The sequence below is a fragment of the Oncorhynchus nerka genome, linkage group LG27 (assembly GCF_034236695.1).
Source record: "Oncorhynchus nerka isolate Pitt River linkage group LG27, Oner_Uvic_2.0, whole genome shotgun sequence".
Lineage (NCBI taxonomy): Eukaryota > Metazoa > Chordata > Actinopteri > Salmoniformes > Salmonidae > Oncorhynchus > Oncorhynchus nerka.
The window spans coordinates 24,415,141-24,431,510 of NC_088422.1; the positions used below are offsets into that span (position 1 = coordinate 24,415,141).

The 16,370-nt window shown below is 48.8% G+C and overlaps 1 protein-coding gene across 3 annotated transcripts; it reads right to left on the minus strand.

The window, feature by feature from the left end:
- Positions 1-2,969: 2,969 nt before the first annotated feature.
- tor2a (torsin family 2, member A) lies at positions 2,970-15,050 on the minus strand. 3 transcript variants are annotated; one of them, XM_029637457.2, is made up of 6 exons: positions 14,864-15,050; positions 6,576-6,841; positions 6,130-6,305; positions 5,494-5,621; positions 5,260-5,376; positions 2,970-3,389 (listed from the first exon to the last, which is right to left on the minus strand). In XM_029637457.2, exons 1-6 carry the CDS (start codon positions 15,000-15,002, stop codon positions 3,364-3,366), a joined length of 852 nt encoding a protein of 283 aa, XP_029493317.1. In that variant the 5' UTR covers positions 15,003-15,050; the 3' UTR covers positions 2,970-3,363. The 3 variants fall into 3 exon arrangements, with proteins under 3 accessions (XP_029493317.1, XP_029493315.1, XP_064867553.1); XM_029637455.1 differs by having other exon boundaries at positions 5,126-5,376; XM_065011481.1 differs by having other exon boundaries at positions 2,970-5,376; positions 14,864-15,049.
- Positions 15,051-16,370: the final 1,320 nt, after the last annotated feature.

A 16,370-nucleotide genomic window follows, 5' to 3' on the forward strand; every position in this document is an offset into this window, starting at 1 on the left:
AGAAACTAGCACAAGCAGAAAGGATTTAAAACCTAAAGTGGGATGCAGCTGTTTCTACTTTGAGCAGCATTAGTCCACAAACATGGCAGTTCAAAAGTTTCACGTTCCTTTGCATAATCATCAGCATTACCATAACGCGTAGGTGGGAATAGTCATTCATCAATCAACATTGTTGGGAAAGTGACCATGTCAAAGTGTTTGAGCAGCAGTAGGCCTATAGAGGTCAGATGGAGTGGTGTGTGTGCACACTGTGGGGTTTGGGAAGGGGGATGTGTGTGGAGAGAGAGAGAGGGGTTAGTGTTGTCATTAATCTTTCTATTTGGAAGAGAATGAGAGGTGTCATGATATTATTCCTCCTCTTCCCTAAACCCACCAGGCCAGTGGCTCTCGCACTCCATCTGACCACATAAAGGCCAAGGTCACCTCACCCTCCTTCCTACCTCTAACCGTCACCCCACCACTCCCCCCTTTGTCGTGGAGACTAATGCCACAGAGACCACCTTTTTGTGTGCAAGGGTTTTTGTTGAGGTCAGAATGGAAGCTAAAATAACAGAATCCCACACTATACCGAACAAGCCATGACACCATGGTGGCTGTTCCACCTCCCTCCTTACCTGCACTCACCTGCAACATGCACCCACACAGGGAGAATCTGCCAGACACGTTCTATCCCTCACCCTCCAACAATTTGAGCAGGTTATTTCAACACTAAGTATCACACTCAAATATGTATAAATAGAAAAATAACTGTAGCCATATCATGATTGAATAGCAAATTTAGTAATTGATTGGAAACGACAATAGTAGATTCACAATGATTTCAAATAAGACCAATGAGATCACGCTACACTCATACTCCATCGGTCGTAATGCTAGTGACATAGCAAGTGTCCATGACAACCAAAGTTTGTCCTGTGGCTTCTCTCTGCTGCCTCTGCAATGTCTTGCAGCAAGAGTTTGGTTAGCCAACAGTCCCAAATGATTGCACACAAAAAAAAGGATTTAACTCTTTGTTGAAATTGTCCCTCCACTCTGGCCCACCCTACTCCCCCCCCCCCCATCCTCTCCTCTGACCCCAGCCATGTGGATAAAAGACCCATCAGCAGTATCACTGGCCACATTTACAAGTGAAAGAAAGCCAATAATGGAGCGGTTAGAGAAAGAATAAGGAAACAGAGGGGCACTCACAGATGTGGAGGGGGGAGGAGAGGGGTTGGGGTGGCCCATTGTTTCCCAAGGAATGGGGGAGTGAGGGAGGTGGTGCAGTGCCTTTTTAAACCCGATTTGTGACGGAGGAGCGGAGGGGAGAGATGGCCATACAGAGGGTCTGGCTGGAAGCCGGGGCCCAGGCTGGTCCAGCTGTCCTAGGGTAGCGTGTGAAAGCAGGCCCCAACAGGCCCAGAGGTCAGGCCAGGAGTGTTGGAGGGGGACGGGACGGCCAGGAATGGCGATACAGAAAACCCTGTCCTTTACTTCAGCTTGGGTGAAGAGGCCACTCAGAACAGTGACCCTTTAGGCCCCTAATCTTCCTCACTGACAGAGTGGGGAGGGGGGTAATGAAGTCATCACAGTAGGGCTGGATGGAGAGAAGTGGCATATATGTGAGGAAGTCTGAAAAGTCTTAAGACAAGGGTCTCGAAATGTTGCGAGTACACAAGTTGTTGGTCTTAGTGGAGAAGAGTTGTGCTCGACAAGACAAACTATAGGTAAGTCTAGTGGCAGTGCTTATATCTCTTCTATGGCATCTCTCATTCACAGCCATGAACGCACACACAACGTAAACACCAACAGAACCTCTGACACCTGTTCATCTCCTGTGGAGAAACTATTAAGAAACAGATGCCTCAAGTCCTCAACTGGTAGCTTCATTAAATAGTACCCACTAAACACCAGTCTCAACATCAACAGTGAAGAGGCGACTCCAAGACGCTGGCCTTCTAGGCAGAGTTGCAAAGAAAAAGACTGGTAAAAGAATACAGAGACTGGATGGACAAAAGAACACAGACACTGGACAGAGGAACTCTGCCTAGAAAGCCAGCATCCTGGAGTCGCCTCTTCACTGTTGACTTTGAGGCTGGTGTTTTGTGGGCACTATTTAATGAAGCTGCCAGTTGAGGACTTGTAAGGTGTCTGTTTCTCAAACGAGACACTCTAATGTACTTGTCCTCTTGCTCAGTTGTGCACTGGGGCATCCCACTATTTCTATTCTGGTTAGAGCCAGTTTGCGCTATTCTGTGAAGGGAGTAGTAAAACATTGAAGTTACTCCACAATACTAACCCAATTGACAGTGTGAAAAAGGAAGACTAAAGAATAAAAAATGTTTCCAAAACATGCAGTAACTGTTTGCAGTAAATTAATGCAAAGCGTTGTTTGGGGCAAATTCAACATCACTGATTACCACTTCATATTTTCAAGCATGGTGGTCGCTGCATCATGTTATGGGTATGCTGGTCATCGGCAAGGACTAGTGAGTTGTTTTATGATAAAAATAAATGGAATAGAGCTAAGCACACAAAAAACCTGGTTCAGTCTACTTTCCAACAGACACTGAGACAAATTCACCTTTGAGCAAGTCAATAACCTAAAACACGAGGCCAAATATACACTGGAGTTGCTTACCAAGACGACATTGAATGTTCCTGAGTGGCCTAGTTACAGACTTAAATTGGCTTCAAAATCTATGGCAAGACTTGAAAATGGCTGTCTAGCAATCAACAACAAACTTGACCACGCTTGAAGAATATTGTACAATCCAGGTGTGCAAAGCTAATAGACACGGAACCATAAAGACTAACAGCTGTAAATTGCTGACAAAGGTGTTTCTAATATGTATTGACTCAGGGGGTTGAATACTTATATAATCAAGATATATTAGAGTTTCATTTTTCATTATTTTGTTCTACAAAATGTTAGATTTTCTCCTCCACTTTGATATTAGATTCTTTTGTGTAAAACTTTGACAAAAAAAAACAATTAAATACATTTTAATCCCACTTTGTAACAACAAAATGTGTAAAAAGTCAAGGGGTGTGAATACTTTGAGAAAGCACTAATCTTTCAGCTAAAAGTTGGTATAGCCAGAGTCAGGGTTACTGGAATTAAAATTGAGGGGTAACAACTTATAAATACATATGAGACAAAGGTGAGACTGACAAGACAATGGACAATTTTGTTCAAATGCAGTTCTGGATATTCCCAAAAAGAAAAGGTGAGGGCATCTCCCAAAAAGGCCGAAACAAAAGTTCTCTAATGTATAGGTGCTCTTTTATTTATGAAAAATCAGACACGTTTCGACCACAAATCGGTCTTTGTCAACGCTTGCTTTCTGGTCTGCCTTTTCACACTTCTGGACGCGTTTAGTTTCAGTCAGGAGCACATTGTCCGTCCACTGTAGGATTAGACAAACAGCATCTTTATCAAAAACATGTTTGACACAAATATCCAGATACGGACAAAACGTGGGTTAGTCACCACCTAACTACTTCAATCTGTTAGTGGTGTAAAGCTTTCTCTGGAGGCATTAAGGGACAACACTATATAGATTCCTATAAAACTTGATGAAAGTTTCAATTGCCTTAAAGCAAAATAACTGATAAAGAAACCAAGCCTATTAACTTTGATAACTGATTTTGGTGGAACCTTAAAACAAACTAAAACATTTTTTTTTAAACAATTACATTTCCTAATAAATATACAGACAAGCGAAGGTAATAAGATATTTTCTGTTCTGTTCTTAATAGTGCAAATTATATAAACATTAGTTCAAGTATAAAGAAGGCAACCCTTTGATTATCCCACTTCCACCAGCAAACAATTATTGACAACCTACACAGCCTGCTGTTCAGAGACTACTATGAAAGAACAGACTCCCTCTGTCCAAAACTAGTCTGTAAAGTAAGTAACACATATTTAGATTTACAGTTTGTCACCATGTATCAGTAAAATTAAAAGCATATGCATTTTTCAACAGCATATGAAGCATATCAAAATGCACCAAACAAAAATGTAAAAAGTAAACACATTGTTTTTCTGTATGTCCTAATTCAAAGAATGCCTAAGTATTCAAAATATTATTCAGGCTATTTCATCGTAAATTGAACTTCTAGGGCATCATCCATACAATATATATATTATAATTTCAAACCAACATTTCTCAATTATTCCTTGTTTCTCTTTTCATCAACAAATAATTTGACAAATATTCTTAAAAACAGTGATTAAAAGAATAATCTTCAATGAAAAACTCTTGAGATGGTTCAATTCGGTCTCCTTGGCTATCAAAAGAGCCTTTACTGCCACTTAGTGGCAAGAGGAGCACACTTGCTCTGCTCCTAGTTGCCTGGTCATCCCACCATGATAACGCTTGATCATTCAACTTTCAAGTAATGACAGATTGTTTCAATTGAACAAAACCAGGTAGACAAGGATATATGACACAATGCAATGCTAACATATCCACAAATTCATCTGACTGTAGATAATGGGCCTGATTACCAAAATCCCAAACTACCCCTTAACATTACCTCTTACTTTCCCCTTAGAATATGGCCTGCCTTTTGGTCAGCGTTATACTTCCCTGGAAGGGTCTATTCCTATTAGAGGAAGAACACATCCCTGAATGAAGTCACAGATCACTGGTTCATTTTGACAATATTTAGTGACCCGTCTCCTTTCAACCAGGTTTAGCTAGTAGTAATAATGAACATTGTGAAACCATGATGCATTCCTCTACGGCCACACTACACAGAACTTCAATGATGCACATTTCTGTTTAAAGGAAAGGTTGTTGGATTGGAGGTAGAGGCTGGCTCTGGGTTCCAGACACTGCAGAATATCTCTCCTACGGTTTCTGAACTGAATCCGGGCCGGGGGATACATCACTAGAGATTCACAGTAAAAATGTGATCAATGTTACTGCTTCTGCCTTTGCAGCTCTGACCTTGTGTGTGCAGACCACCTCAAACGTCTACATGCCTCTTTGAATACAATCAATCTTCTCCTGTTTGTAGTGTGGATATATAGATGATCTTCATTGAGAAACAGTTCAGTTCACCGTCTGATAATATCCACCCTAATCAGTTTGAGGCTCTGGGAACAATTCTAACAATTAAAAAAGGCTTTCACCTTAACTCATAGGAAGAGGTTGACTTTGGCCGGCACAGATTTACAGCCCTTGCTGGAGAAGTGTTGTCCCTGCTCGGGCATGTAGACAACGGCTCCCCCTACTGCCTCCACCACATCGGTGCGCTGGCACTCACCCCGTTGGCAGAGCTCTCTGCGGGCACAGCGCTCCACATGGCGTCTGCCCAGGGGCAGGAAGGGCACAAAGCTGGTCAACAGCTTCTCCTGGATGATGCTGGAATGGAAGAATCCACCTGGGGGGAGAAAGACAGGGCTGTTCAGAACTGTTAGAACATAATAACATAAAACTGTAGGACAGTTGTATTCTAAATGAATGGGGCTGTTGATTGATAAGTCAATTAGGCTCTTACTTCTGCTGTTATTGAACACTGCCTGTGAGATTGCGTCCTCCAGATCCACCAGCCTGATCTCCTCTCTCTCCTTGCCAGCCTGCCGGGTCTCCAGGGCCATTCGGTGAATCACCTCCTCCCCAATGGTGCTGCAGCCACAAAATACAGCCAGTCAGTCAAACTTTCATCACAATACAAACAGACAAATTGCTTAGCGGTATCCACCGGCAAATAGCAGGCAAGTCCTAATGGATGGGGCAAGTGATTCTGATGAGGTGAGACACACACACACATTGAAGTCCAGCTTATAAGCACTTCTATTTCAGAACCAAATGACAGTGAACGCTAACTCATAACAGGGGCTTTGTGATACAAATGATTTCTACAACCTACATGATATGCTCCTGTTGTTAGAGCAATAACCAGACCTCTCACAGAATCAGGGCACTAAATGAACACTTCTAGACTGAACTGCAGTAGTATTGTCAAATTCCCTGGACAATGGCTAGGAATACAGGAACTCTACAGGGGATCGATCTACTAAAAAGCACAATGATAGTTCAACATCCAAACCTTCAAACGTAGGATATTTACAGTAACCGTGAGATAGAAATTCAGTCAACTACCACAAGGCCATCTACATCAGCCTACTGCTACCTGATGAAGATGTAGATGGCCTTGCGGTAGTTGGTGCCGAACACGGTGTGTGAGGGCCCGAGGAAGGGCTTCAGGACGTCGATGACCCCCGGGGGCATGTTCTCCATCTCATCAAAGATGAATATAGAGCGGGCACAGGCCGTCAAATTCCCCTGCACCCAGTCCTTCAGCTCCAGCTAAGGGACAATAGGGACAAAAGAGTGGGGGTCAGAACCACTTAGCAATGCATGAAAATAATGTTGTTTCACAAGGTAATGAATGGCTCAGACATACAAAATGCAGGAAAGGTTGTGGTTATAACATAAAGCTGTGACTTGACAAGTGCACATCAAGCTGATTGTAGGGGAATAGTACTGTCTCAAACGGTAGGCATTGCAAAGGTGTGTATGTGTGAGCACTAAGCAGTTCATGATACTCTGTGGCCCAAGTTGGGAGAGATGCGCTACCCTGTACTGTTGGACGCGGTCAGGCGAGGAGAAGTGTAGTGTTGGCACAAACTGATGGATGTAGGGGCTGCCCATAGCCGTGCCATACAGGTGTCTCCCCAACATGGAGCTGACCAGAGTCTTGCCCGTCCCTGACCCCCCATGGAAGGACAGGACGAGGGGCCGGTCTGGACTCTCCTTCTGAAGGAAGTTTGCCACCTCCTCTGACACCGTGTCCTGGGCCAGATGCTGTCCGTAGAGATTCTTATACAGATCCCATTCCAAGCCTGGGAAGATAGATTTGCAGAGATCAAGGTGTTGGACTAACAAAATGTAGTTAGATCAAGACCAACAAACTTGCCATGATTTCAGTATGACAGCAGGTCTACAAAACAAAACACTTGGCATGCACAGATATGTGAGGGAACAGTCAAGCGAAGATAATAACCCCTTTGAAAGGTTTCCTTCCCCTTTCATCTGTGAGTGTAGTCTGTTTGTAAGCTAGCTAGCTAACAAGAAACATCTAAGACAGCTGGCAAGCTAGCTTGCTCTGATCCATCGCACGACAATAACAGGTTGCCTCTGCGCTCTCACTTGCCAAGTAATCTTTCATAGCTAGAGGATTTGTTTCCCCAATTTTGTTAAGTTTCAGAACTTACCAAAAATGTTTTATTTGACCTTTATTTAACTAGGCAAGTCAGTTAAGAACAAATTCTTATTTTCAATGACAGCCTAGGAACAGTGGGTTAACTGCCTGTCCAGGGGCAGAACTACAGATTTGTACCTTGTCAGCTCGGGGGTTTGAACTTGCAACCTTTCGGTTACTTGTCCAACGCTCTAACCACTAGGCTACCCTGCCGCCCCAAAAATTATACACTTAAAGTGACACAGCGCAGAAGAAACTCATTGTTGTCGCGCAATGAACCAACGCTAACTAGCCTATGCTGATCAGACCAGACACGTCATGTGCTTTGCAAAATATATTTAGAAATCCATGTTATTCAATTATTGCGCCAACGAGTGTCTGCGTTGCCAAGGGCTGCAAATCCTGCCTCTCCCATCTCGTCATTGGTTTATAGAAGCAGATACCCACGTGCCATCTCCTCATTGGTTATACCCACGTGGGTGATTGAAAGACAAACTGTTTTGACGGTCGTGGTAATACTGTAGCGACCCGCACAGACAGCTGTGTGTTATGTGTTAGGCTAGGAGGTGGTTGTGTTGTACTGACCAGTACCCGGTGTTCGCAGGGTCCGACATGTCAATCAACCTGCTATCTGCCAATCACGGGAATGCCTGGAATGTTCTGATGCCGGGCATCCTGGTGGTTGGCGGAGTGGCGTGGAGGGGGGTTGGGCAGGGGGGTGGAGCATTGGAAGTTAAGACCAGGTTCAGCCTTTGTTCTCTCTCTCTTACTGGGCTTCACAAGAGAAGGTCACGATTGGCTTGTGGGTTATCTGTCATCTATTTGGCGTGTGCTACGGCCCAAACAGTAGCCTGTGTAAAGTTGGTTTAATAAACCGTCAATTCGCAAACTCAAGCCTCTGTCTGGACAATTGTTCATTTATGATCTAGTCAGGTCATTACATTGGTGTCAGAAGTAAAAACGTTGATACAAGTTAGCCAGCTAGCTAGCTGACTTATGTGGCTAGCTACCGTAGGTGAGAACGGGGATTGAAAATGCTTCGAGGGAATCCGAAAGTGAAGGTGGAGGTAGGGGACGATTATGGCCAAGGAGGTGCGTGTGAATGGACGTCGGGGGTTCTGTCTGAGGAGATCGCCAGGGCGTCGGAGCGCAGAGGCCGCTTGAGGGAGGACGTTAGAGCGATGGCGGCTGAAGCGGGCATGAGTGCTTCGTCGACTGTATTTCGCGCGGATTCTGGTGGGCGGACCGAAGTGGCGACGTCGACACGGCGTGACGAGGAATCTGGGGCTCAGGATGTAAACAAACATGGCGGCAGCCAGTTCCCGGCTGTGTCCGTATCTGTTAAGACCCCGAAGTATTCCGGTAAGGCGGATTGGGAAGCTTTTCATGCTCAGTTTGAACTGTTAGCTCATTTTAGGGGGTGGTCGGATGAAGAAAGGGCACTGCAGTTGGCTTTATGCCTCACGGATGAAGCTCTGGCCTGTTTGATATTGAATAGCCCCGAGGACAGGCATGATTATGGTGCTTTAGTGGGAGCACTGAGGAGGCGCTATGGACAGTGTGTACAGCCGGGGCTACTGCGCTCCGAACTGAGTAATAGACGCAGGCAGCCTGGAGAGCCTCTACGGGTGCTAGCTAATGACATTGAGAGCCTCTCTCGGCGGGCATATGCTCACATGCCCCCCTCCGTGCAGAGCGAGCTAGCACGGGACCAGTTCATACAGGCGCTCTCTCCTACAGAGCTGCGCATACAGACCCAGCTGGCTCATCCTGAGTCATTGCAGACAGCCTTGGAGATGGCTTTGGAGAGGGAGCTGGTGTGGGCTGGGGCTTCAGCTGGGGCTTTGGTGGGGGTGCAGGGAGACACACCCTCTGTGCGAGCTGGGGGGCAGAGCAGCCCGGAGCCGGAAAAGCCTGCTTGGGTGGCCGAAATGACAAAACTCATTCGGGCTGTGTCGCTACAGGCGGCACGAAACACAAGCCCTGGTCCCAGGGTCTGCTGGGGTTGTGGCCAGCCAGGCCATCTGCGCCGAGATTGCCCCATGTCCCCCAGAGCTCAGGGAAACGGCTCGGGGTCCGCATAGACCGGGTAGTGCGGACCCCTGGCTTTCTATCCCAACCACCATCATCTTCAGGAGGAGCCCACCGGCACAGACGGGAAGCAAGGCTCCACTTCCCCAGAAGCAGACGAGGGCAAGCGGATGGAGCCTGTTGTTGTGGTGGGCCGGACCTGTGTTGGGGACTTTTGTCTTGTCCCTGTCACTGTGGAGGGGGTGCCCTGCTCCGCCCTGGTGGACACTGGGTCCACAGTAACCCTGGTGAGGCCAGATATTGTGCCAGGTTGGACTCAGTGTGAGCCTACAACTGTGCAGCTCCGCACAGTCACAGGTGAGCTGGCACCCATGAAAGGGAAGGGAATAATGACTCTGACAGTAGGGGGCAGGACTGTGCGTCATCCTGTGTGGGTGGCGGCTGTGCAGGACCCTTGTATCCTGGGGTTGGACGTTCTTAGGAGCACAGGCTGCCAGTTAGACCTAAATAGGGGCACACTGAGCTTCCAGGGAGGGACGGAAGTCACCATGGCCCCCCCTAATGTCACATTCACTCAACCCAACAAACCCTTTACTCCAACAGTTAAAGCAGCAGAGACTCATGGCTGCGCCCCCTCCCCCACAGCTGTGTGTGACTTTTCCCCAGTCCCCCTGTCACCTACGGCGGTGTGTTACATTCCCCAGCTACCTCCATGACACAGCCCTCTGTGAGCCCGGGCCGCACCCCCAGCCCAGCTACCCCAGATGGGAGAGGAGAGGACACTGTCTGCAGTGAGGGAGATATGGGGGAGGAACTGTGTTGGTCTTGACCCCGAGCAGCAGGAACGGTTGTGGCAGTTGCTGTTTGAATTCAGAGACAGCTTTGCGTTGAGTGAGGAAGAGGTGGGTCAGACTCATCTGGTGCAGCATGAGATCGACACAGGTGATGCTCGACCCATCAAGATGCGTCCCCGCCGTATCCCGCTGGCACGCCAGGAGGCGGCAGACAAGGCTGTGTTGGAGATGCAGCGGGCAGACTTCATTGAGCCCTCAGACAGCCCCTGGGCGGCGCCAGTCGTCATGGTTCCGAAGAAGGGGGGCAAGCTGAGGTTCTGTGCGGACTACAGGCGGCTGAATGAGGTAACCAGGAAGGACTCATACCCCATACCACGTATCGATGAGTCGCTGGACCTGGTTAGGGGTCCTCCTGGTTCTCCTCACTAGACCTCCGCAGTGGCTACTGGCAGGTGCCCCTCTCCCCAGAGGCCAGAGCCAAAACTGCGTTCTCCACTAACAGAGGACACTGGCAGTTCAAGGTCCTGTGCTTTGGCCTGTGCAACGCTCCAGCTACTTTTGAGCGTTTGATGGACAGGGTGCTGGATGGCATCCCCGACAGCAGTGTCTGGTATACCTCGATGACATCCTGGCCCATGGCAGCTCCTTCCAGTCAGCCCTGGGGGCGCTACGGCGTGTGCTGGAGAGGGTGGCTGCCGCAGGTCTGAAGCTCCACCCCGAGAAGTGCCACTTCATGAGGAGAGAGGTGTCCTTCTTGGGCCACCGAGTGGGGAAGGAGGGGATCAGCACCATGGAGGACAAGGTAGGGGCTGTCAGAGACTGGCCCACCCCCACCGACCAGCGTCAGCTGAAGAGCTTCCTGGGCCTGGCCTCGTACTACAGGAGGTTTGTACGGGGCTTCTCAGCGTTGCTGCTCCACTGAACCGCCTGCTGCCGAAGGACAAGGCTTTCACTTGGACAGTGGAGTGTGAGGAGGCGTTCAACACCCTCAAACGTGCACTGATCGAGGCCCCCGTGCTCGCCCCCCCTGACCTCACCTTGCCCTTTATCCTGGACACAGACGCGAGCAATGTGGGCATGGGTGGGGTGCTGGCCCAGGTGGGGCCAGAGGGGGAGAGAGTGGTGGCGTACTTCAGCAAAACATTTGACAAACATGAGCGCCGCTACTGTGTCACCCGGCGGGAGCTCTTGGCTGTTGTGGCTTCCGTCAAACACTTCAAGTACTACCTGGGTGGTCTGCCCTTTACTGTAAGGACTGACCACTCTGCTCTCCAGTGGCTCATGTCTTTCAGAGAGCCAGAGGGGCAGGTGGCACGCTGGTTGGAGGAGCTTCAGCCGTATGACTTCACGGTGGTGCACAGGGCAGGGGCACGCCACTCCAACGCCGACGCCATGTCCCGTCGGCCCTGTAATGCAGACGGCTGCCGCCACTGTGAACGGAGAGAGGGACGGGAGAGAGAGCTGCGGGCAGAGGAGGGTGTCTGTGCCACAGTGTGTCGGGCGAGCGGGCCGGTCTGCTGTGAGCTGCAGACTGTCGACGTGGCTGAATGGCGGCAGCAGCAGGGACGGGACACAGACCTACAGCCAGTGCTACAGTGGGTAGAGGCGCAGGTGAGGCCACCATGGGAAGAGGTGACAGCGCTCTCACTCGCGACCAAGGGTTGTGGTCGAAGTTTGAGAGACTGCGGCTGGCTGATGGCGTGCTACAGCGGGCATGGAAGGAGTCAGCTACGGGAGAGGAGAGGTGGCAGGTGGTGGTCCCAAAAGTATTGCGGGAGGCTGTGCTCCAGAGTACTCATGGGGGTGGGGACTGGACACTTTGGGGTCACAAAAACACTGCGCCGTCTCCGTCAGGGCTTCTACTGGGGGCAGCACAAGAGGGATGTGGAGGACTTTTGTCGCCGCTTTGACAACTGCACAGCGAGAAAGGGCCCCCAGGCCGCTCTCATGCTCAGCTCCAACAGTTCCCAGTGGGGGCTCCCATGGAGAGGGTGGGAGTGGATGTAGTTGGGCCGTTCCCCACCACAGACAGTGGAAACCGCTGGGTGCTCACGGCCATGGACTATTTCACAAAATGGCCCGAGGCCTATGCTCTGCCTGACCAGGAGGCAGAGACCATCGTCGACGCCCTGACAGCGGGGATGTTCAGCAGGTTTGGAGCTGCAGAGTCCATCCACAGCGACCAAGGCAGAAACTTTGAGTCCCGTGTGTTCGCCACCATGTGTGAGAGGCTGGGTATGCACAAGACCCGCACTACTCCTCTCCATCCTCAAAGTGATGGCCTTGTGGAGCGCTTCAACAAAACGCTTGGACAGCAGCTGGCCATCGTCTCTTCCAAACACCAGCGTGACTGGGACAAGCACCTGCCTATGGTCCTCATGGCATGCCGCTCCGCTGTCCAAGACTCCACCTCCTGCACGCCTGCTCTCCTCATGCTGGGGAGAGAGATCCGCACCCTGCGGAGATGGCGTTGGTCGGCCCCTGGATAGCCCTCATGTTCCTCCGGGGCCGGACTATGCCCGGAGACTCCAGGACCGCCTGGAGACAGCCCACACCTTCGCCAGAGAGCAGCTGGTGAATGCAGGTGTGAGGCAGAAAAGGAACTATGACGTGCACACCCGGGAAGGCACTTTGTGGCTGGGGAGCTGGTCTGGGTCTACAGCCCCCTAAGGAAAAAAGGCAGATGCCCCAAGTTGGACAGTCACTGGGTGGGACCCTGCAGTGTCCTGGAGAGGGTAGGGGAGGTTGTGTACGGGTGCAGCTTCCTCCCAGGGGAGAAAGGTGGCACTGCACCGGGACAGGTTAGCCCCATACAGAGGGGCCTCTTCTCCCCAAACCCCAGGAACCCCCACAATTCCCCTCTCTGGCAATGACATTCTCCAGGCACCCACCCTCAGGTGCCGCAGACAAGGCTCCAGACAGCCCACTCCCCCTGTCTCCCCCCCTGTGTCACCGCGTGGTTCCCAGAGCCACGGACTGTATTACCCGTTCCCGCTTCCTTGTCCCCCATATCTCTGCCTTCATCCCCTGGTTCCCAGAGGGGCACTCTGCGACCATCACGGCCACGCAGGCAAAGGAGACCTCCGGGTCGCTTCAGAGACTTTGTTTGTTCCCTCGGGGACGAGGGACTTTGTGGTGGGGGGGCTGTGTAGCGACCCGCACAGACAGCTGTGTGTTATGTGTTAGGCTAGGAGGTGGTTGTGTTGTACTGACCAGTACCCGGTGTTCGCGGGGTCCGACATGTCAATCAACCTGCTATCTGCCAATCACGGGAATGCCTGGAATGTTCTGATGCCGGGCATCCTGGTGGTTGGCGGAGTGGCGTGGAGGGGGGTTGGGCAGGGGGGTGGAGCATTGGAAGTTAAGACCAGGTTCAGCCTTTGTTCTCTCTCTCTTTACTGGGCTTCACAAGAGAAGGTCACGATTGGCTTGTGGGTTATCTGTCATCTATTTGGCGTGTGCTACGGCCCAAACAGTAGCCTGTGTAAAGTTGGTTTAATAAACCGTCAATTCGCAAACTCAAGCCTCTGTCTGGACAATTGTTCATTTATGATCTAGTCAGGTCATTACAATACTATGAAAGTTTAGATGCCAATCACCATATAAGTTCAAAGATGAAAAAGCCTGGAAGGATGAGAGATGACTAGAAATGAGTCGGGTTGTCCGTTTTATGTGTGGATTAGTAGTCGGAGTAGAGGACCTTGTGCATTTCAGGTAAAATAACAACTCAATGTTTATATCCCAGGACAAATTAGATAGCAACAGCAAGCTAGTTAAATAGGACAAATTAGCTAGCATGTGCAAGCTAGATTGCCATACATGTTTAATACTTTTCGACCTGTCCCCAAATTAATGTAATTGGTTCAGAGTTTGTTTTGATATTTTAACCTGCGTGTCGTGATAGATGTGGGGGGACAAAATACATTTCTGCACGATGGCGCACTCGGTTTGGGTTCCGTGTAACAGTCTAATATAATTAGCTTGTTAGCTAATGTTATTATAAAGATTCAAAACTTGTTATCTATACTGAACAAAAATATAAATGCAACATGTAAAGTGTTGGTCCCATTTTTCATGAGCTGAAATTAAATATCCCATTTTCCACATGCACAAAAAGCTCATCGCAGCGTGTATGGCGTCATGTGGGCGAGCGTTTTTTTATGATGTCAACGCTGTGAACAGAGTGCCCCACAGTGGTGGTAGGGTTATGGTATGGGCAGGCATAAACTGCAGACAAGGAACATAATTGCATTATGAGATACCGTGAAGAGATCCTGAGGCCAATTGGCGTGCCATTCATCCGCCGCCATCATCTCATAATGTACAGCTCATTTCACAAGTATCTGTACACAATTCCTGGAAGCTTGAAAATGTCCCAGTTCTTCCATGGCCTGCATACTCACCAGACATGTTACCCATTGATCATGTTTGGGATCCTCTGGATTGTCATGTTCCAGTTCCTGCAACTTTTCACAGCCATTGAAAAGGAGTGGGACAACATTCCACAGGCCACAATCAACCCTACGCAAAGATGTATTACGCTGCATAAGGCAAAATGCATATCTGTATTCCCAGTCATGTGAAATCCATAGATCAGGGCCTAAATGTATTTCAATTGACTGATTTCCTTATATGAACGTTAACTCTGTTAAATCATTGAAATTGTTGCATGTTGGGTTTACAATTTTGCTGAGTGTAGCTAATCATTTACAGAACCATTTAATATCACTACGTTCGTTCGCTAGTTAACTCTAGCCATGGGGTCGGGTCTTACAAACAATAAACTGGAGCAGCTCACCAGCTGGTTAGCTATTTAGTCATAGCTTCCGTTTTCTTACCTCGTATATTTGGTTTAAAATCACAATTGCAGTCAGAAGATATGGTACAGCTGATGCGTTCAAAAAAACATTGGACACCGGGGGAAAAATAAAGTAAAACCATCAGAACCAGCTGTATAGCAGCCCTTCTGACAGCCATCTTGCTGGTTATGTGTCTGACCGCCGAGAATCTGTTGCCACGCAATCAAAATGTTCAAGTGTCACCGCTAGGGGTCGTTGTTTGTAGTTTTATTTTCTTCTAAATTAATTTAAACAAACCACCGCTATGCTTAACATGAACAGCAACTCCCACAATACATCTGAATAAACGAAGTCCGGAGCGGTGAGTTCTGTCAAGGCGAGGGATTTCCGACTGTTTTGAAAGCGATCAGTCGTTGATAAAATATCAAACTTTACTCGGTATTGCGGCGGTTCGGCACGTCTGTGGTGTGATTGGGTTAGAGATGGTAGGAGACAGTGATAGAGAAGAAAGTGGGGCAGATATGGAGCATAGTGGTACAAATAAAGGAGGAAGTAAGAAAGGGAGTATGGTTAGAAAGGAAGCAAGAGGCAGAGAGGAGCCAGAAAAATAAGTTTGAAGAGAGCAACATTAGTTTCCAACGCTAGCGGCATTTCGGAGGTAGAAAGTGCGGAGGAAGGGCAAGAAAGACGCTAGGGGAGCATGTGGTTGAGGAGGAGCATAAAGTGATTCTGAAGTTTAGGGAGGAAGGGGACGATGAGTCCGATAAGGTTCACGGCTGTGATAAAAGAGTTGGGAACTTGTTGGTGTTTTGTACGGACATGGCGCAGAGAGCTCTCAGAGTGAAGCTAATAGGGAAGTGTAAGGTGGTGTTGAGCAGCTGGAATGATAAAGGGGCGATAACAGGAGTGCCGGTGAGTGTCAGCACTAAAGATGCCAGGGACAATTTGAGAGGAGGCGTTCTAGTCGATGTTCAAAGATTGCAAGCAACAAGGGGGTTAGGTTAGATAGCCCATCTTCTGTTACACTTCAAGGACCAGGTACTGCCAAATAAAGTAATCATAGGATATGAGTTATTATGTGAGGGCTTATGTACCAAAGCCTTTAAAATGTTATAACTGCCAGAGGTTTGGGCGTGTGGCAACAGCCTGTAAAGAGAGAAATTGGTGTGCCAGGTGTGGAGGGGAGCATGAGTGTGGGGATGGTGTACAACCGAAGTGCTGCACCTTTGGGGGTGCTCATAGTGTGACATAGTGGGTGTGAGGCTATGGAGCAGGCAGTGGAGGTGCAACAAGTGAGAGAGGAGTGTCATATGCTGAGGTAATGAGGGTGGTCCAGGGAGATACAGGTTCAAGGGAGAGATGTGTAGGAGCATCTAGATCAGGGATTACAGGGCAGGTGGGAGGCGATATGGTATACATAGAAAAGAGAAAGCTGGTGACGTTCATAGCAGGAGCTATCAATAGCACTGCTGAAGTAGAGTCTAAAACAGAGAGGATTCAGCTAATAGTTCAAGCTGCTGGGAGACATCGGAGTATGACAGGGTTG